Source organism: Poeciliopsis prolifica, unplaced genomic scaffold, assembly GCF_027474105.1.
Source record: "Poeciliopsis prolifica strain line A6 unplaced genomic scaffold, Auburn_PproV2 SCAFFOLD281, whole genome shotgun sequence".
Taxonomy (NCBI): domain Eukaryota; kingdom Metazoa; phylum Chordata; class Actinopteri; order Cyprinodontiformes; family Poeciliidae; genus Poeciliopsis; species Poeciliopsis prolifica.
Window position 1 is genome coordinate 26,955 of NW_026562656.1, and position 20,784 is coordinate 47,738.

Consider the following 20,784-nt stretch of genomic DNA (forward strand, 5'->3'; position numbering starts at 1 on the left):
TTATTTATTTCACATATTCAGAGGAATCCTGGATCCAAATATCCTTTTTTTTTTTTTTTAAACAAAAACAAATAAATGAGGCGGTTTGTTTTGATTGGATGTAATCAAGTGTGACTCACAGGAGTATCTACTGTTATTTGATCTGCTTTCCAGAGTTTTTTTTTTTCCTTGTGTAAAATCACTGATTCCATCCAACCTCAAAGCGCCACAAGAACAATTTAAGCATTCATATAGTGGGACTGGTCCACTTTTTATTTGTTCCTCTTTCAAACGTTCCCAGACATGTAATATATACAAGGGAAACTTTGGGAACTGCCTGAAGGCACCCAGGCATTTCAAAATGGAATGGATTTGGACCAAGAGCAAACATGTTCCCTGACAAGTGAAAAAGACAAAGAAAAATGTTGTTAAAGACTTTTAAAAAGATGAGACTGGTGTAAAGGGTGAAGAACTCTGGAGTTTTAAAAGTTTTAAGCCAAAAAACATTTGGAAAGTTCCTGAAAGTGCTTTGTCCTCTGGATGTTCCTGGGAAAATCTGGAGGAGAGTTTCACACAGAGAAGTTCCCACACAACAACTGAATCCTAAAACTCAGGGAGGGCCAAAACAAGAGCTGGCAGGGCAACGGTTTCAAGCTAAACGAGGAACCCAGAGACTTCTCCCGCGAACCTGGAGATCCCAAAGTGGTCAGGCAGCGGCGGACGTTGAGCCTCGGACCCGACGTCCTGCCGGGACCGGCTGAGGGGACCCATGGGAACGCTGCGGGACCTGCAGTACGCGCTGCAGGAGAAGATCGAGGAACTGCGGCAGCGCGACGCCCTGATCGATGAGCTGGAGCTGGAGCTGGACCAGAAGGACGAGCTGATCCAGAGGCTGCAGAACGAGCTGGACAAGTACCGCTCGGTGATCCGGCCCGCCACGGCCCAGCAGGTCCAGGCCCAGCAGAAGAACCTGGTGCTGCCGCCGGACCAGCAGCGCAGCAAGAGGCAGGCCATCTCCGCCGAACCCACGGCCTTTGACATCAGCGAGCTGTGCCACGTCACGCTGCCGTTCTACCCCAAGAGCCCACAGTAGGTCCTTCACTTCCTCCTGCTGGTTTCAGTTCCCACATTGGCTGTAGCAGATGTGGGAACTGAACAGAACCTCCTTCAGCAGTTCCAGAAAACCTCATAGAACTCGTTCCGTCCCATCGGCCGGGTTTAAGCTTCTGTTGAACGTGTAGAAAGTTCTGCATGCAACCGGAAGTTAACAGAACATCCTGAAAAAGTACAAAATCTTACCAAGTTATTCTTGATGCACTTGAAATAAGACACACACTAACTTACAAGCAACTTTTCTGCTCGTTTGTGCAGCACGTTTTTTTAGCGAATAATTATTTAACATTGATAAATAAAGTTCTGAGTTGCACCAGTAGACGTTTGGTCTTCCAACAGGACAAGTTCGCTATGTTATAAGCGAAACAAGCTGCCAGTGGAATTAGTACTTTTTATTAGTATTCAGAAATTACTGACTGAAAACAAGCTCTTATCTTGCAGAAAAGTTACTTGTAAGTTAGTTTTGTCTTTATCACAATTGTACTAAGATAATTTCCACTAGAAACTCAACCAAACTTTGTAAGATTTTGTGCTTTTTTATGTTATTTCTCAGCTAGTTTTAAGCCTGGGTTGAACACGCTGGACTTCATAAGAGTTTACGACCAGAGGAAAGACTCTCCCACTGAACACCAGTGGGGTTTTTTTGTTGATTTTTCTTTTCAACAGTTTTATTCTCTCGGCTGGTTTTGTGACAGGCGGTTCTGTGCCTTCAGCAAGTTTCAAAGCTGTTTTATGTCAGACTGTTCAAGGATGGGTTCAGCTGTTTCGCCGTCAAATAAAAACCAATCATTACCTGAGCGGAGAACAGGCTTTCAGTGCTTGTCAGTCTGGCTTAAATGAGTGACTCTGAGGGTCTTTGTTAATCTTTGCGATCGGTTTTGAGGCCTGCAGCTGCAGCTGCTCATTAGCGACAGGAACGAGCCCTAATGGATCTGCTCTGTTCTGCGTTAATGAAGCTTTTCAGCTCCGTTTCGGGGCTGACTGCCGAGCTCTGATCAGCATCAGATAGCGCCGACGACTCGAGCAGGCGGCCCTTCGCTCCTTCGGATGAACAAAAACCGCATGATGTCGACCGAGGTCAGGGCCTCAGGCTGACCATTCCTCATGGAGGGAAATGAGAGAGAAAGAGTCTGTTAAGACACCTGCCCCGTGTGCAGCTTGGTGTTTCAAACACGCTCAGTTCATTTTCCAATCTGAGTATTCTCCTCACACACCTGTGCACAGACGCATCTCCTGTTCAGCATCCTGTTGTCGAACTTCAAACATGCAAAAATCTTGCGAGTTGTTCCTGACGCTCCCAGGCCCAAGCGGTATGGACGGGCATTGGGAGGTGTTGGGGGGCGTTGGGGGGCATTGCCCCCTCCATGGAGTCAGCCATAAAAATTTACTTATATGAGTCATTTTGCTGCATTGTATCTTTTTCTTTTACTTGAGTAATATTATTATTGCTATGTGTTCATATAAGAAATAGCAAGATATGCCGCTGCCCTGAAAATAGAAGCAGGGTTTGGGGTCTCTGCATGTAGTGGAGCTGCACAATATCCTGAGCTGTAATTTGTGCAATGTTGCAGTCAGAAAGGAGAGTTTAGATGCATTATTTAATAGAATATAACATTTCTGGGGCAATGCATTTTAACTCTGTCTGATAATGACATTACTTGCCCGCTTGGTTGGACTCTCAGTGCTTTTAATGAACAGAACAGAATAGAATAAGATAGAAATTCTAGATAGAAAGTCACAAAAGGTGATAATTTAGGCAAATTGTGGCGTCATTAAAATAGCTTAGTCAGATTTAAAGAAACATGCAACAGAATATGGTCATAAAAAGAAACATACAGCATGTTTATGTGGTTTCTGTGCAGAAGGAAACGTGTGCATGATTGTTCTTGACGGTCTTGTCTCTGTCAGTTGGCTTAAACGGGATCATGATTAGGATGATCCACTGGGATCTCTGAGGGTCCTGTTAACTTGTCAGCGTCTCCGGCTCTTTGGTGGTAAGTTCTGCCGAGAGAGCCGCTCTTTGCAGACTGCTAAATGGCGTGCTTTTCTGTCTGCGGCGGCGAGAACAACCAAGCGCGTTGGTTTTTATCTTCCCACACACGGAGGCAGATGACAGGGTTTGTTTCCCATCTCCCTCTCCGAGTCTGCAGCCCGCCCGCATGTGTCTGTGTGTTATATGAAAATATAAAGTAATGGAGACGAGAGAGAGAGTGTATGTGTGTGTATGCGTGTGTGTTTGTGTGGGCTGTGGACTCCCACCAGCTCTCATGGTGTCTAGAGATAAGTTAATGATCCACTGAAACTGTTCCCCGATTCACTGCTGACAGAGTTTGAAGTGATCCACCAGAGTTTGCAATGATCACCAGCTGCAGAGCGACGTGGGAATCAGAAGGTTTGCAGTTCCTGCTGCGAGGCCTGATGGTGGGTCTTTGTTAATAGCTGCTGTGGTTCTCGCAGCTGTAGAAACTGCTTCCAGATACAAGCAAGATTCACTCGTTTCCATTTTTAAACGCGCTCCCGCTGCCGTCATGCGACTCCTACTGAGAGACACAAAACAGAAATAAATCCAACTTCTGTTCTGTGCACAAAAAAATAAGAAAAGAGAAAAAAAACATCAAGTAGAACATTGTGAAAAAGTCAGAGTCAGTGAATTTGGTCTATTTCTTTGAAATTAGCTCTTCAGTCTAAGTTCGGTCCACAGGATATATCAGGTTTTTGCTTTTTTTGTAATGAAATAACGTCACCTTGAACCCATCATCTCCTGCAGAACGCTGAAATTATTCAAGAAGAACTATAACAGCTTTGAAGGCTCCCACATTTGATCATGAGGCGTCTATCAGGTGTTTGAGTTAAAAACCACAAACTTCATGATACGGATATAATCCCCATAATGCTCTCTGTTTTATGGATTAAGAGCTTCTTTGTTATGGAAAACAAACAAGATCTTTGATTCCTTCCTGAGAGCAGTGCACAGAAATCTTGGACTTTTTTTTTTTCATGAATCAAATTTTGCTAATGTTTCTCCATCTGTTTGAAGATCTTTGTTCTTGTTTATTTTGTTCTGTCATATATGCAGCACAGGCAGAACTCATCGAAGAACAAGCAGCCAACAGTGTGAAACATTTCAGATTCATAAGCATTGAGGAACCTTAATACAACTTAAAATGCACGTTAATATAATTTAATTTAACATAAAATTATATAGGCTACATAGATCTCTTGAATGTTTGCCATGAATTCAATTATGAATTATTGAGAATATGATCCATAAACTATATTATATATTGTCATGTTTCTGGAAAGAAAAAAGCTTTAGAATTTATCACATTCCCATTGCAACTGGTTCTCATGCCAGTTTAAGCCTTTTTATTTATTTATTGTATGAAATCTGATTCAGACTCATTTCCTACACACTGATCAGATGACAGAAACTGACTCCAACGTCAGAGAACAAAACACATAAAACTGTGATGGTGATGAAGTTAATGTGAGCAAGCAGAGTTTTAATGCAACTCTTCCATTTCATCGGCAAAACTGCACACATTCGAATTAGGATGGTGATCATAACATCTGTACATTTTTCTGGATAAAAGGCAATTTAAACGCAGGAGCAAAGCGACATCATTCTGTTTCTGGCTCGACTCATCGGGTCAGAACTTTTTGCGTGCGCCTGTGTGTTGTCTGACAGCTTTTGTGCAGTTGGTCACCAATTTTTAAGTGGGCATGTTTACTACGTGAACAAATGCTGCAGTGGGAGGGCTGTGAAGACCTCACAGGAGTTCTGCTCTTGAACGCTCGTGAGTTATGAAGCGTCTCAGCCTAAGAACAGAGAAAAACTTCTGCCTTGTTCTTTGCTTCCTCGAGTAAAACGTTCTCGCCGAGTACGTTTCGGCCTGTGTTGGATTCGACCTTGACATCATCGGAGCTCTTTCTGAGGCCTCGCGTGCAACTCGTAGATCCTTCAAAGACAAAAAAGCCTGAAAGCCTTTTTTTTCCCCCTTTGAAAGCCAGATTTAAGCTTCACCGTTGAACCAGTCTGTGTGAGTTTCAGTAGCTTTCTAAAGTTTTATATTTCATCTTTTTCCAACGGCTGCCTGTATTTAACGTTTCAAGCCCGTCTTACAACCTGGCTTCGATTCAGCTAATTTTCACTCCCGTCTTAAAATATGCATGTTATTTTCTCTTTTATAAAGTAACAAAATTTATCGGTATTCAAAATCTTTCATAATTTTTCACCATAAACTGAGAATACACATCTGCCTTAACATGGCTGTGAGTTTTCTTTTTTCTTTTTTTTTTGCATTTTTCTCTCTCTTCTACAGTCAACATCCCCTGATGCTGATATTTTCTTCTCATTGATCGGCAATAATTACAGATCAATTCTAACACACATGAATCCAGCAGACCGCCTGTTGCTCTGTCAGATTCTTGAAACTTTTACGCAGTAAAACTCATTCCAGTCTTCCAGTTCAGCTTCTTCTGTTGACCTGATGCCGATAAAGAGTCTAGAAACGTGATCTCATCCGCTGTTGTGACGTTTTTACTGATCTTTAGATGTTATTGGTGTTTCTGCCTCTGATTGGCAGATGGTAATGAGCTAATGCCCCCTGCCACCTTGTTAAAACACTCTGCCAGTATTAGTCGATCAAGTTTTACAAAATCATCTCTGTTCAGATTTATTTTCTTTGTGCTTTGAGTTCCCTTTTCATTTTGAGTTTCTTCTTCTTATTTTTTTGTCTCTCTTTAATTATTTCCACTCTCTTAATTCTCCTTTCATCATTTTTCCCTCTCGCCCATCTGTTGTTTTGTTCCTCCGGTTTCTATTCTTTCACACTCGTCACCTTCTTCTCCCTCCATCTATTTCACTTGTCCTTACACCTTCCCCCTCCCTCTGTGACCAATGCAGTAACGACCGCATTGGTCACAGTGGCGAGCGCGTCGTCACCACCTTCCATCCAGATCTCGCTGATTTTCCTCCCGAGTCCCGTTCTGTTGGTGCGCAGAAACAGAAGCAATGTTTTCCTGTCGCCCAGCTCCGGCTCATCTCCGAGAGCTCGTTTCCTCTGCAGATGAATTAAAACGGAGCTTATCAAGCAGGCCGCCATGCACATCTCTCCCTCCAAACCTCAAAGTTAACGACAAAGCGATATCGCTCGACGTTTCCTCCCGCACCGCAGGGATCAATCTTGGTCGCCTCAGTTCAGAAAAAATATTTCAGCTGCAAACGTCGATGGGAGATGAAATGTTTCTCAACTGCATTTGCTTGGTCTGCTGATTGAATTCGGGAGGTGACGCCATAACTTCTCCTGTTAGAAGTTTCTAAAGAAAATCTGTGAGAAAATATTCAACTTTGGTCCCGATTTACTCGCTTATTCATATGTAGGTCTAATGAAACTTGGAGGACGATTTGTATTCAATGTATTTCTTGTTCTGCTTTATCAAAAACTAAACGGGTCACAAAGTGAACTGATCCACCATGAACTTGGGATTTAAGGCAGCCGTCAGCGTGCTGCTTGTAGCGGAACCGAGCTACGAGCGCAACGCCTACGTCACCGCAACTCTTTGGGCAACGCAGTTGCCTCCACCACCACTTGCCACAACCGATAGGGTCGCACCATGTGGTTGTCATCAAACGCTGCGTCATGCTTCACTCACTAATCACTCTTTTTTTTTAGTTTGACCAATTAATTAATTATTCTACCCCTTGTTCCAACAAATCAAGGAGAACTGAGTCTTTTATTGACACTTTACATCCCAGGTCAAAGGTGAATTTGATTGGGCGTCATATGGTTTGACGTTGACGCCAATCAGTTTTCAAATAAATAAATAAATGAATTAATCAATACTGATTTTAGGGTTCTGCAGTAAAACAGTTCTCCTATTGTAGTTATTTTAGCTGCCTGATGCTTAAATGTGCATTTCACAACCAAAAAAAAAGAGGAAAAAAACTATTTCTCTTCTCTTTAATAATCTAATAATGCTCCTTTACACTGAAGTCACTTATTTGTAGCAACTTAACGCTTTGTGAGTCTGACTGAACTGTAGGTGTTTTTGGATTAAATCCTGAGCGGGCTATTTACATCTTTGCAGATTTCTTTCCTTTTTTAAATTTTTTTTCTGGAAATCATTCAGCAGCTGCCAGCCAGTGATGATCTATGGAGCATTCAACATCTTCCTTCCACTCACTTTGTCTCTTTCAGTCCATTTCAATAAAACTGAGCCCTCCACTCTCGACAGGAAGGAAAAACCTTTGGCTCTGCTGACTAAGAGAGGCATCCTTCTCCTCCTCTTCAGTTTCTGTATGACGACGACGACGACGGCTCAGCTGCTTGGTATTATTTGCATCTAGAGGGTAGAGCTGCTCACATGAGCAACCAAGTGATGGCCCAGAGTTTATGGGAAAAGGAGAAGAAGAAGAAGGTGGAAATAAACTGCTTTTCAGAAAATAAAGACAGCCAAAAACCTGAGTCCAGCAAAAATTCGAAACCAGACGTCTTGGGAAGAGACAATAAAGCAACAACGATAAAACAAAGCAACTATGGCGCCATAAAGACAAGAAATGATGACACTGTTTAAGTGCCTCTGTTGGGAGGCAGTAAAGAAGATAGCATGTACAGGGGACTACCTGGAGCCTCGGGCAGGATGTGATTTAGGGGCCCCACTTCCTGTTAAGAACATCAGCTCCACTAATCAGTACAGATATGGTAGAATCTGGTTCAGTTGACTAAGATAAAGAAAAAAAACACAAACATACAAAAGAAAAACAATCACTGATAACTGGTTAATTATTATTGATAGGTATTTTGGTACAAATCGAGCTAAAACGCAAAGATTAGCCTCATAGCCTCCCACTGCAGCCATGGTAAACCAACAATCGAGAATGAAGGCGACTCTTTGCACTTTTACAAAGTGAGCTTGACAATTGAATCTTAGATGTAAATGTAAAGCAATTTCATTCGTACCGGCTCAGACAGTTAAATCAAAAAGAAATGGCGTTCTCCATACACAAAGGGGCTGGAAGAGCAGCTTTTTGTTGTTTAAATATTGGTGTCCTTTTCTAAATTTGTTGGTGATTTTTATTGTAAAACAGCATGTGAAAGACGTTTTCCTCTTTGTTCTTTTTTTTTTTAGAGTGGCAGTATTTTGACTTTGGGTGGTTTCACAAGGTACCAGTGTGATCGATTTAGCGCACAGAGCCTTATTGAGTTTTGAATTCCAGTCAGAACCTTCTCCCGTGCAAACAAGTTGTGCAGATTGCGATAAAGTCAGACTCGGGGTTAAAGTGACGCATACCTCATGGTGAAAGGCATTCTGGGACATTTTTCATGACAGAACTCATTCAAAAAAACAGGAAATAATGAGTCATGATTTCACGATGGAGAGTGTCTTTCAATTTACAATGGTGAGAGGAACAGGTTAAGGACAGGGCATCAGACCTTTGTAATGTGACCTTAAGTGCTTTTGTGTGGGCCATAATGTTCAATTATTCAGCTAAAAGCCGCATTTCGCAAAGTTAAGGCGTCATTCTGATAGACGTCCTCATCAAACACAAGAGTTAATGTCTGTCCTAATTGCTGCATCATGTTGAACCTTGTACACGGGTTCTGCTTTATATGCAGATCAAGCATGCTGCTGTATCCACAGTTAATTAACCAAACACCAAACATCTGAAACATTTCACAACTCCTCCTCTGTCCAACGTTTTGTCAAACACGTTGCAGACACGGTCGGGTTCTTGTGATCACTTGTTATCTGCGTGAAACATCCGTTTCGTCTCTGCTTTGCGACTTACATCGTATCCCAGAAACTAGAGCATCTCCTGACAGTCGCTGAGATTCTCATCAGCGATGGGTCTCGATAATTCCTCCTTCGCCCGGAGGCGCCGCACCTTTTGCAAGATCGATCTGAGCCGGAGGACGGTTTGGATGAATCGGCTGTCTGTTCTACGCCACCCGGCTGCCATTGATCAGGGCGCCGCGGCTTCAGTGTTCGCGGGCTCGGAGATGACAAATGATCAAACCTGCAGAAAATAACTTCAGCCGTTTGATAAGAGACGGAGCTGAAGCCGCCTGCCGCAGATGCTCACGCTGTCAAACACAAGCGTGACGATAACTGCAGACAGGAGAGTTAATTAAACGCTGAGAGTTTCAGAAGAAGGTTCCTCTGGAGCTCCGGCTTTGACAGAACAGAATAGAAACACAATCCTGAGTGTCTAGGAGGACATGCCAATGTCTTAAAACAATATTCTAAATATTTCCAGGCCGTATTTATAAAAAAGTAAATTTTAGAGAAAAGATATGAAGTTATTTAGTTGTGGCAATATGGAGAATTTAGGATACAGTCAGATTGAAGACCAAACTTTGAGTCCTGACTTTCTGACACGAACTTGTCCCAGTTCAGTCATTTTTCTTTTGAGGTATTTTACTACATTTTTAAGTTTTATGGGTCACTCAAAAAACTTTTTTTTTTTTTACCTGGGTAAAATCCCATTAAGTTAAAAAAAAGGAAAAAAAACAACTTGTTTTTCAAGGGAGTCCTGGCCAAGAGGCAGCAACAAATACAACACAGAAAAGTACACAGTTAATAGAAAATTGCTGAGCTTTGAGAAGCAGGGAAAAGTCAGTCTATCCGCCTCAAATGCTTTTATTTTGGATCAATTCAGTCGATTTCAAAGTTTCCTGAAGTAAGTTCCAGGGCGACGGAGCGCCAGACTGAACAGAAGCTTCTGAACATGAACAGAAAGGAACAGCAAGTTGTGCGAGCGAAAGAATTAAAAAGTCAACATTTCTCTGTGCAAACTGAGCACAGATATCAGCAGCAGGAGTCTAAGAGATGCCCTGGAAAGTTAACAGATGGGAGAAGACCTCCTTGATCCAGCACAGACATAAGAGTTGCAGACATGTAGGGGTTGGAGTTATTGTTGGTTAAGAGCAATTATGTCGTCAACCACCTTCGACGCAGCTGTTATGGTATTATGTTTATTTTTAAGGAAGGATAGAAAGGATGAGATAATAATATTGGCAGATTAAAATTCCTTAACTGGTCACTAAAAAACTAATAGAATTAGTGCCAGCACTAAAAGATTAGACATAGGCCTAATATTTGTGAAATGGTTGGTTGGTTGGATGGATGAGTGAATGGATTGATTGATTGATTGATTGATTGACCTTATCCTGTCTCTGTCTTGGAGATATTTTAATAAAAATTTTTTCTCTCTCCTCTTCTTCGCAGGTCCAAGGAGCTGATAAAGGAAGCCATCTTGGACAATGACTTCATGAAGAACCTGGAGCTCTCTCAGATCCAGGAGATTGTGGACTGTATGTACCCGGTGGATTATGGGAAGGACGCCTGTATCATAAAGGAAGGAGATGTAGGCTCTCTGGTGTTCGTCATGGAAGGTGAGAGCGAGAACACAGGCTGCAGCTGGTTCCGAGATGGGAATCGGTCTATAAGAGTCATCTGAGATGGATTTTATAGACAAGAACAAAAGGCTTTTCCTCCAAACGGTTCAATTTTAATATATTTATTGTATTTGTCTCTCTACCTATTAGTGTTTTGTTGTTTCACCCTGAATTCGTTTCTCCTTTGTACCTCCGTCTATCTGTACCTTCTTTGTATCCTGTTGTCTCTACCTCCATCTGCCTTTGCTTATGTTCTTGTGCCTCCCTTGTGCCTCCTTCTGTTTCCACCTCGTTCTGCCTGCATATCCTTTTGCGTCGATCTAGAGAAGAATCGCAAGTTTCAGCCCTTGGATAATAAAAATCCAACACCTGCCGAGCGTCTTACGCATTTCTTAGCTCAGTGTGCTGATCAGTCTCTAACACGTCTTGGACAGCTTCATCTGGGACGTGAAACACGATCAATTTTATGTTTGACATAAAAAAAACTCGCGACGGAATAGTTTGCATTGTTCGCTGCCTGTGCTGTCGAGGGACCGGAGGTTGAATGTGAAACAAGTTCGGAGAAGGTTCATTTAGTGCTCCGTCAGAGTTTTGGGACATGGGAAATATTCAGCAAAATTAATGAATCCGTGTGACCTGCAAAAGGCAAAGTAACCTTCTCTTTAATGAGCCTCTGGTTGAAGCAGGAAGTTTATCTCAAAGGTCGTTTTACTCCTCACTGCTGAACATTTACTGCTGCTGGCTTTCTGTTGGTGACGCTGAACGCTCACGAGTTCATCTGGTGGCGTCGTCCGCTTTGTACAGCTTTGAAAATGGAAAGAGTTTTATTTATTTATTATTATTATTATTATTATTATTATTATTATTGAGCTGCCAATGGTGTCAGAAACAAGATATAATTATGTTTTTCTTCCTTCAGCTGTAAGTTTGGTGCCAAACTTCTCTCATTTGCCTGTTGATAGAGACGAAGAGTGAAACAAATGACTCGTTGTTCTCCTGCAGGGATGCAAAATGTGTCTTCGTTTCCAGCTGAGACGATGCACAGCCAGTCAGTTTTGATTTTTCCCTGTACCGAGAGACTTTTAGAAAACTGAGAACAACAGGAATGTAGCGGGAACGTCGAAACTCTGATTAATTCGTACGAATAGCTCTAGAAATATATAACGCTGTGGTGAGAAGTCCAGTGTAAGTTCCTGCTGCCTGTGTGCAGAGCTGAACAATGGGTGCTGCCCTTTCTTCCGGTTAATATTTAGGAGGAGAAATGCTGTGTCCATGACAACAGACTTTATGAATTTGTGGTTTATCAGATAATGCTTTGCTTGGCTGTTTGCTGCAGTTTTCATCCACAGGCGGATGCAGTGTTTGGGCTCCTAACTCAGGTCAAACTCAGGAAAGTTGACCTGAAAAAGTGACGATAAGAAATGATTACATTTTCCAGTATCTTGAGGACAGCAGCTTCAATAATTCTGGTATTGTCTCTTATAATTTCTGCTATCTGGTTCTTTGTGTCCCTTGGTGGGTGGACAGCAGAGTCAGCACCTTTAAATCCAGTCATCAAGATCTGATGATCGGAGACTGAAGCATAAAGGGTTTGGAGCTCTAAAGCACTTTTAAAAGCACAGTAAGGGATCCATACTAAGAAGTGAAAATACGTTTGCAGTTTGCACGTTTTCATTTCAAAGTAACTATAATCTGTAGTTCATGTAGCTCAATGTTTTGGCATATTTTCAACAAATATTCCAAATAAGTTAACAAAAAAATCAGAAAATGCTGATGAACTTTAATCATCCTTACGCCGCGTAAATAAGTGTCTTTGAAGAATTTGTTACCAATTATATGCCATACAGTGTATTTTGTTGGTAACCCGACGAACATTTTTGGCACCAGGGTGAGGAGTAGGAAAATTAGATCTAGCCTCGTTGGGACTCTGCACTGTGTCGTGGGCAACGATTACAGAAACCAGTTGAGGATAAGACTGAGACGGACGACATCAGGGATCAGACGAGAAGATCGGTGAGAGAGAACAGAGTGGAAAGCACTATTGGAATCTGCTTTCATTGTCCCTCAACAATGAGCATTCGACTAGACAAGACCGTGATTCCTCTTGGTTTTATAGTGCGCAGATTCACTGGGTCATATTCTTGAGTTGGAATCAGACAGATTGTGTGATCTGTGTGGATTGGAGCAGTCGTAATTATAGCTATTGGTTATGACCTGTCCTTGTGACCAGGAGGTAAAGACTCAAAACAAAATAAAAGAGCAGCTGCAGTGAGGCTCCTCTCCACCTCTGGATGGATTTTATTAACATGACATCTATGATAGACGTATTGTGATAAAAGTGGAGTCTGCAATACGAGCAGAAGCTTTTGCACATGTTGGTCTGTTTCCCTTCTGATGGGACGAGGACTGGGAGGGGCTCCGAGATCATACCTGGAGCCTCTCCGGCTTTTCTGTGTTACTACGCTCAGCTCGTTTGTTATATTTATAGCCGGATTTGAGGTCAGCGTTTTACATAAGAATCCTGTTCGGTAACGTGATCCTCCCACTGAAAGCGCGCCTTGATGCTGCCGCCGGACTGAATCTGCAGCCTGGAGACGTCTAAGACTCACATCTGGAGGAATGGACGGCGTGCTGTTGCCGTCTCAACAGAACAGCGAGGATCTCTTCAGAGGGAAGACACTGTTTGAACACATTCGGACCACAGAAGGTTCCTGTTGCAACGTCCTCCCTCGGTCCCACTTGGGCATGTTCTATTGTGAAGATGCGGTGAAGATAAATTTAGCTCCACCTCCTCATTAGAGTCCACCTGACCTTTTCAGAGCGGCAGCAGGTCTGCTTGTGTCTTCAGGTCCTTTCAGACCTTTTGTGGCTTAGTGGCGCTGGACTACACCGAGACCCGACAACAATCCTCCAGATGGCTGGTCCCGTGTTGGTAGGCGGCAGCGCGCGGTGCGCAAAATAACCAATGACATTTATGTCCAGGAAAAAAAAAAAAAAAAGCTGCCGAGTGAATAACACACACGCTGAGTCTAAGAGAACGTCCCTCACAATGTGAGAGGCGTCTTTTTGTCGGGTTTTATATTAGAGCCAGATTAGATAATTATCCAATCAATGTTAAAGGAACTGGTTTCAGAGAGGAGTCTGAAGTTCAAGCAGGCAGATTTTCTTGAATGCTTTATATCTATGTGTGTGGAGCTCTGTTTGTCTGTCTTCTGTCACAGGAAGAGGAAGTGATCCCAAAAAAGAAAAAACCAGCCCGAAAAAGACGAGGCTGGTAGTTTTTTGTGGAGTGGGCGTGCGCGTGTGTGTGTGTGTGTGAGTGTGTAAACATGACAAACATGATCCTCATTATTTGTGGTTTGGCAGAAGAAACAGATGCAGCAGTTTTGTCTCATGATGTCACACAAACACACACACGCACACGCACACACACACACACACACACACACACACACACACACACACACACACACACACACACACACTCAGACACACACACACACCCACGCACACACACACACACACACAGCTTCGTAGTGAATGCGGTTGCTTAGCAACATGTCGGCTAATCATATTTTACTTTTGGAAATTGTCAAATTTGGAATCAGTTATTTAAAACTAAAGCAGAAAGCAAAAAAACAACAACAAAAATAAAACAGTGAGGCAGGGAGAGCGGCGAGAATGGACAAAAAAAAAAAATAAAAAAAATCAAATGCATTCAAAACGATCAGAAAAAAAAAAACCTAACCATAACGTTTAAATTTAATTAAGTGTAAAAATGTCCTCCGGAGAAACATTAGAAAAACTCAAAACTTTTAGGCGAAAGAAATGTTACAGCGTGAAAACACAGAGTGTCACTCATCCGCGGTTCATGTCAAATAACCCGTTCGTCGTTTTGTGTCACGGCAAGAGGCTGCTTGGTGGACAGAAGAAAAAAAGTTAGAAGACATGAAGGAATCTATGACAGCTCAGCAAAGATGTGAGAAAAGTGGAGGAACTGATAACATATAACATCCAGGGCTACTGTCTTTGAGCTTAATCTGTCTTAATCTCATATCAGATTAAGGCAGCGGAGATTAAGTTTCAATAAGAGCAGGATTTGATCAAAGTGAACCGTATCCCTTTTAAAAAACTATAGCTGTGTAGTGACTGTATTTCTGCGAAGGATGCAACTAATCACAGGTAAGAAAAAAAAGCATATTTATGTACTTGTGGTTCAGTGATAATGTTATCTGCCATCAGATTTTTTAAATAAAAAACCCTAATAAATCAAATTAACAAATCAATTAAAACTATTCCAGCTAGGCACAATGAAAATATGTATTTTATACATAATTTGTAAGTGGGCAATAAATTTGAAGCTAAACAATAACAATTTACTGTAACAGAGTTTCTTCATAAAAAGACTGAATCCTGTGACTTCACATTGGATATAAAATTAAGAATATTTTTTAAATTAAATATTTGGGAATATCTCGGAATGGAAATGGCTTCGCTATTGAAATGATTTTCTAATGTTCTTTTCAAAAAAGCGTGTCAATATAACAGATTTTCAGAAATGTTGACTGATAACCTTTTCTTGTATGTCGCTGCGCTTTATTTATTTCATTTTTATTATGAATAAGTATACTCTTAAGTTGTTATTAGGTTATTACTTGAATATTTAGTAGCGCTTCACTAAAATGTAACAGAAATAAAACAAATAGCTTCCAAAGTGATTTCCTGCATCCTTAATTAACCCCATTATTGCCCTGAGTTTCTCTCCCTTATTATCCTGTTACCCAATCAGAGTAATTATGTTGACATATTTAATCACCCGACTGTTGCTTTTGTGAATGTGCTATTTGCTGCAGAATTATTTCCAAATCTGTTATCAGGGAATCCAGCAGCAGAATCCTGACAGAACCTCGGGAGTTTTACAGTTTGCAGCAGCATTTTTCTCTCTCAGACAGAAAAGAAGAGCAGCGAAGCGGCCGCTCGCATCCTCTTCCTTTAAGATCTGGAGAAGGTTAACTGATTCTTTGCTTTGTTCTGATGATATTCTCTCTGGCCGTTACCTGCGACAAAAGCAGAAATTAATTTTCTCTCCAGCCATCGAGAAGCAGCGTTTAGCGGTTCCCTGCTCACTGCTGTCGCCCGTCGTCCTGAAAGCTCTCCCGCTGCTGTAATGAGCTCCAGAAGCCTCAGCCTCTGTGCTTTTCTCCCCTGCAGTGATTACAGGAACAAAGACATGAGTGGAGGAGGTCTCACTCTGATCTGTGTTTGTTTGTCGATGTGAAAGCAGTTGAGGGTTCTTACATGGATAAGCGATTACACACACACACACACACACACACACACACACACACACACACACACACACACACACACACACGCACACACACGCACGCACACACACACACACACACACACACACAGCTTTGGGATTTCTGGAGCAGCAAACACATTGTGTTTCAAACGTCAAGCCAGAATCCAGCAGCTGCTTCTGTGACTCACCTGGATCCGAGTTCTGGCTGAATCATTAAAAACAAATTTGTCTAATCGAGGAAAAGATGATAAGCAGGTCTTTGGGTCAGACCTGTTTGGCTTAGTACCAGACTATAGGGCTGAAATGATTAATCAAATTAATTGTGATGAATTGATGATTGACATAATCATCAACTAATATGGTAATTGGTTAATTGTCAACAGTAAAAGCCCATTTGCTGAAAGAACAACACAAAACTATACAGCAAAGAGTTTTCCTGTATCTTTTTATAAAGATAAATAAAATAAATAACTTTGTCTGTGAATATATTTTAGCCAGAGCCCCTCAAAGGTCCTTGTTTTAGTGTCACTCGTTTTAACATCTCTCAATCCAAATAAATAATCAACGTATTAACCCTACACTGTGCAGCTTCTGACATGATGATGCCAGAAGCGTACACTTTGTTTATTTGCATCTTTTAACATATTTCTAATATCACATAAAAAAAAAAAAGTTTTAAGTGGTTAAAACACAGAATGTGCACATGAAGCTTGAAACCTCTCACACAATGTGTAATTCATTCATGTTCATTCATATTTCAAGCTTCCCACTGGACCAGAATTATGTGTACAGTGACCTTGTTGTAGTTGGTTGTAGGTATCAGCGTTCACTGTGGCTGAAATCTCACATCAGACTGCACAGAATGTTTTTTGTTTTTTTTTTCCTATAGAGAAGGTGGACAGAGTGACAGAACAGCAACAGGACAAGTGTGGGCGCACATTTCAGTTCAGCCTGGCAGAAGTCAAACTCTCAGTCGGTGTGGCAATTACTGAGAGATTTGACTGGCTGTACAGCTGTTACAGAAAGTGATGTGGACTGGCGTAGCGAGGGGAAACACTCGCAAGTGCTACAACTAACAGCATGCACCGTTGTGTCGATTTTTTTCTGATAATTGCCTTCTGTTAAAGTACTGTGGCTGTGGCTTTTAATTGAAAAGAAACATAAACAGAAGCTCGAACTCCTGTTTGTTCTTTTTTTTTAGTTTGCTTGTAAATTCTGATTTCGGTCCTATTTTTCATCTGGTTTAACCAAACGACCCGGCCGAGACCCGGTTTTTGAGTGGATCCCAGTCTGCTTTCAAACAAAGTCTGGTGCGATTTACTTCTGGTGTGAATACAGACCGGCCTCCATGTAGTTTTGGACTTTATGAGCCACTATTGCCGGGCAGTTGCTAGTGCTACTGCTGATTAAACCAAAGCCGTACCTGATCTGATGTTCTCTGCATGTTGTCTCCTTTTTGCAGCTTCCGTTTTCCTGACAGCGTTGCAAAATTGGAATCAGCGTTGCATGAGCTGCTTGTTACATTCAAAATGATATCACGACATGATAAACACACAATTGTGCACAACAAAGACACCGCAAGTATTTTCTGTCAAATGGGAGCAACGATCGTCACCCACATGGCTGTGTTTTCAACTTATAGGACAAGAAAGCAAAAAATCTCAATGTAAAAGCAGAGAAAAATATAAAGTATGTTTGTGGTCTGAAACAAACAAAGAACCAAAGCGGACTTTCCTGGTGGAAACACATCCTCTAGTGAAATAATTCAGTTTATGCAGAAAGTTTAGAGCTGGAGGGCTGCAGTCCAAACCTCTCACTTTTCTATTTCTATTTCTTTTCTTCTTTTTTTGCGATGTTGGGCTGAAATCAGCAGAAGCAGTTGCATGTTCTGTTAGATTTTTGTTCTGGGATCATGAGACTCAAATAAACAGAAGACTCTCAATCACACAGAAAACACAGTTTTCTGTATGCACAGACAACTGTGTGCACAGTCACAGTTGGGCTTAAAGAGACGGAGGCACTGGGCACCAAAACAAACAGTGGCAGTTCACAGTTTGAGCCGTTAAACCCAAAATAATCTCAGTCTGATATTTCTAATATGAACATACAGCAAACACGATCACGGCTGATAACTGCAGCAGTTAATTCATTCTCATTCAACACTTCCACAGACAACCAAACAAGGATTGTTGTAACTGTAGTTACTGTAAATTCACACTGTTATGATAGCTGTTATGTTTCCCAAAGCCCAGTTCTGACTGTTAGAAATATTGAAAGACGATCCAGTCGGATCCATTTACCGACTCTTGTTCTTCTTTGGTTCTTTAGTCCTTCAGCTACTGGAGGATCTGAATCAGATCTTGAAGCATCCGATGAGGGTTCAGCTACAGCCTGTGATGAATGCGTGTGTATGTGTGTCTTTTTCAACGCGATGATCACTACAGCCTGTGATTATGGCAAAAAATCCTGCGTGTGTTTATCCTGTTCAATAAAACGATTGTCTCCATCTGCTGTGTGTTAGAGACACAGCAGGGTTAATTATTGCTCTGTGTGTGTGTGTGTTTGTTTGTTGTGTGTGTGTTTGTTTGTTGTGTGTGTGTGTGTGTGAAGCCAAGCAGATAATTTTTCTCCTACCAGGTACAAAACAACAACAACAATCCCAGCTTAGACTATTTTATATTTCCTTCTTGGAAAAGTTCCATAAGTCATCACGTTTTTATCTGAGCTGAATCTGCTGTTGAGCGAGAGGAAACCTGCTGCAGCTCTTCTGCAGCAACACAAACAACCAGACCTTAAACCTCTATTGTGGCAGAGAGGTGGAGCTCACCGGCGGTACAACTAAAGCTTCAGTTGCCAGCGCCGAAAGACAGTTCTTCTAAAATTCCCCTAAAAACATCAAACTTGAAGTCTCCCTCTGACTTCCTGTCTTTCTCTTTGATCTGTATTACATTTCACTAATTCATGCTCCTGGACTTAAAAAGCTTCTGTTCTGAAGTTTAATTCCCCTTTTTGAAAGTTTTCCAATGAAATGCTCTTCAGCAGTTCTAGTTGAAACATTATATGAAAGACAAACTTCCTGATTGCCGAGTAGACAAGACCTTCACTCTGTTTACGTTCTGTTCCTTATGCTACATTCTAGTTTTACTAAGAACAACAAAATTCAAACTTTCCAGCTGAAAATAAATGTCTAAAAATCGACCAGAATTCCCAACAGAGTTACATTTCCTAATGGGAAACTGGGACTGCCCCGATATTGAAACTGATTTGTTTTCAATATGGCTGTTTCTCACATCAAGAGTAATTAGATTAGTTGGAAGCATCTCAGTTTTACAAGTAAAAATGTGTCTAAAATCAGTGTTACATGCAGCACCTGTAACTTTAAACTGCAGAAATTAAAAGTGGGGTTTGATTATGGAAAGTAAAGCTTAAGCTGATGTTTTTAAACAAGCAACATCTACGAGCGCCGCCATGTTGGAATTCCGACTTCTTAATTTGAATGTTTTTGTTGGTCTCACATCAAAACCCATATACGACTTCTGGGGTGCGTTAACTCTTCTTCTTACAAATCATTATGATTTAGCATTTCTTAGCTGTGACAACAGTGCCCTCTGGTGGACAAAGAATTGCACACTAAGATTACTGCACCAATGCTAATAATAATTACAAAGATGCTGAAAAGCCCAAATCTAGGAACGGTTTATAAACACATTTATATTCCCATAATCTATTGAGCCATCATTGCTTTACCCTCAAGTTGTCTGCAGTGGGATTGTATAGATTAAAGGTCATACATGTCAACTCACTTGTCCCTCTCTCAGATGGAGCTCCTTCCTTTGGGGGATCCCAAGAAACTAGAGTGGTTTGACAGTCTGGGTCTGTACTGGGATCTTCTCTTTGCGAGCCAACATCTAGAAAGTATCCGTAAGGAAGAATTTTGATCAAATTGATCATGCGGGCTGACTGCTTTTGAAGTGAAGGAGAAACGATTCTGCTCTCCTTGACGGAGCTCCTCTTCTGATCCCTGAGGCAGGATTCAGTCTTCATTAAAGAGGAAATTAATTTCAGCTACTTGTTTCCTGGATGTGGTTCTTCAACTCTTAATCCATATCTCAGGGCCATAGGGGAGGGTTGAAACGCAAATGGGACAGTAATACCCAGAACCTTATTTTCCGGCTCAGCTCTTTCTTGATAATAGATGATAGACCTTGATAGGCTGGCGCAACACCCTCATTGTTGCAAATGGAGCCTTATCCGTCTTTTCATCGCTGGCTCCATCCTGCCATCAGGCAGGAACACCAGGACTCTGCATGAGGCAGAGACTCACCTCTGACCTTCTGCCAGATCTCAGGTCTCAGATTTAATGGAGCACCATGAATGCAGTCAGTTCAAATATTACCAGACAATTATGACTTTCAAGTGACAAAAACACCAAGTTTGGATCAGAATTTCTCTGTCAATTTAACTGCTTCTCCATCTTCCTGTAAGTACGAGTCTTAATCTTCTGTGAGATGTTCTGCTGATCAGTTGGCAGTTTGATTTATTGATTGGGTCCGCTGGTGTTATATGTCAGATAATGTCAAAGGAAATGATTAAACACAAACACACTGCGTCTTAAGGTTACGTCAGTTCCCTGAATATTGCTTAACACACCTTCAGTTCACACAGAGGACCGCATCATGAGGTGTGTTTGTGTTGTCGATTGCCCTGACATTTCTGTTCCCAGCTGTATTCATCCATCTTCATTAGTGTCAGTCGGAAACGCCAGAGTCCAAATGCCAAGCACCCTGTGTCGCACAAAGAAAAGTGACTCACAAATACGAAAAACTCTGGGCTGAGAACATTCTCCCTTAAACGTAACAAGACTTCTGATTGGACATCACCTGTCAGGACCTGTCTACAGCAACCTGCAGCTAATTCTAGTTTTGACTGTAAACTCTCATTGCCTCCTTGCAACTCTTCACGAGAATGAGGAAGCTTCTGCAT

The 20,784-nt window shown here is 41.6% G+C and overlaps 1 protein-coding gene across 1 annotated transcript in view; it reads left to right on the top strand.

The window, feature by feature from the left end:
* The first annotated feature begins 509 nt into the window (after nucleotides 1–509).
* LOC129357685 (cGMP-dependent protein kinase 1-like) overlaps nucleotides 510–20,784 on the top strand; it is a 38,031-nt gene continuing 17,756 nt past the window's right edge. Inside the window, exons 1-2 of the mRNA XM_055026759.1 lie at nucleotides 510–1,068; nucleotides 10,324–10,490. Coding sequence (XP_054882734.1) covers nucleotides 749–1,068; nucleotides 10,324–10,490 — 487 coding nt within the window. The 5' untranslated portion in view covers nucleotides 510–748. The remainder of the gene's footprint in view (nucleotides 1,069–10,323; nucleotides 10,491–20,784) is intronic.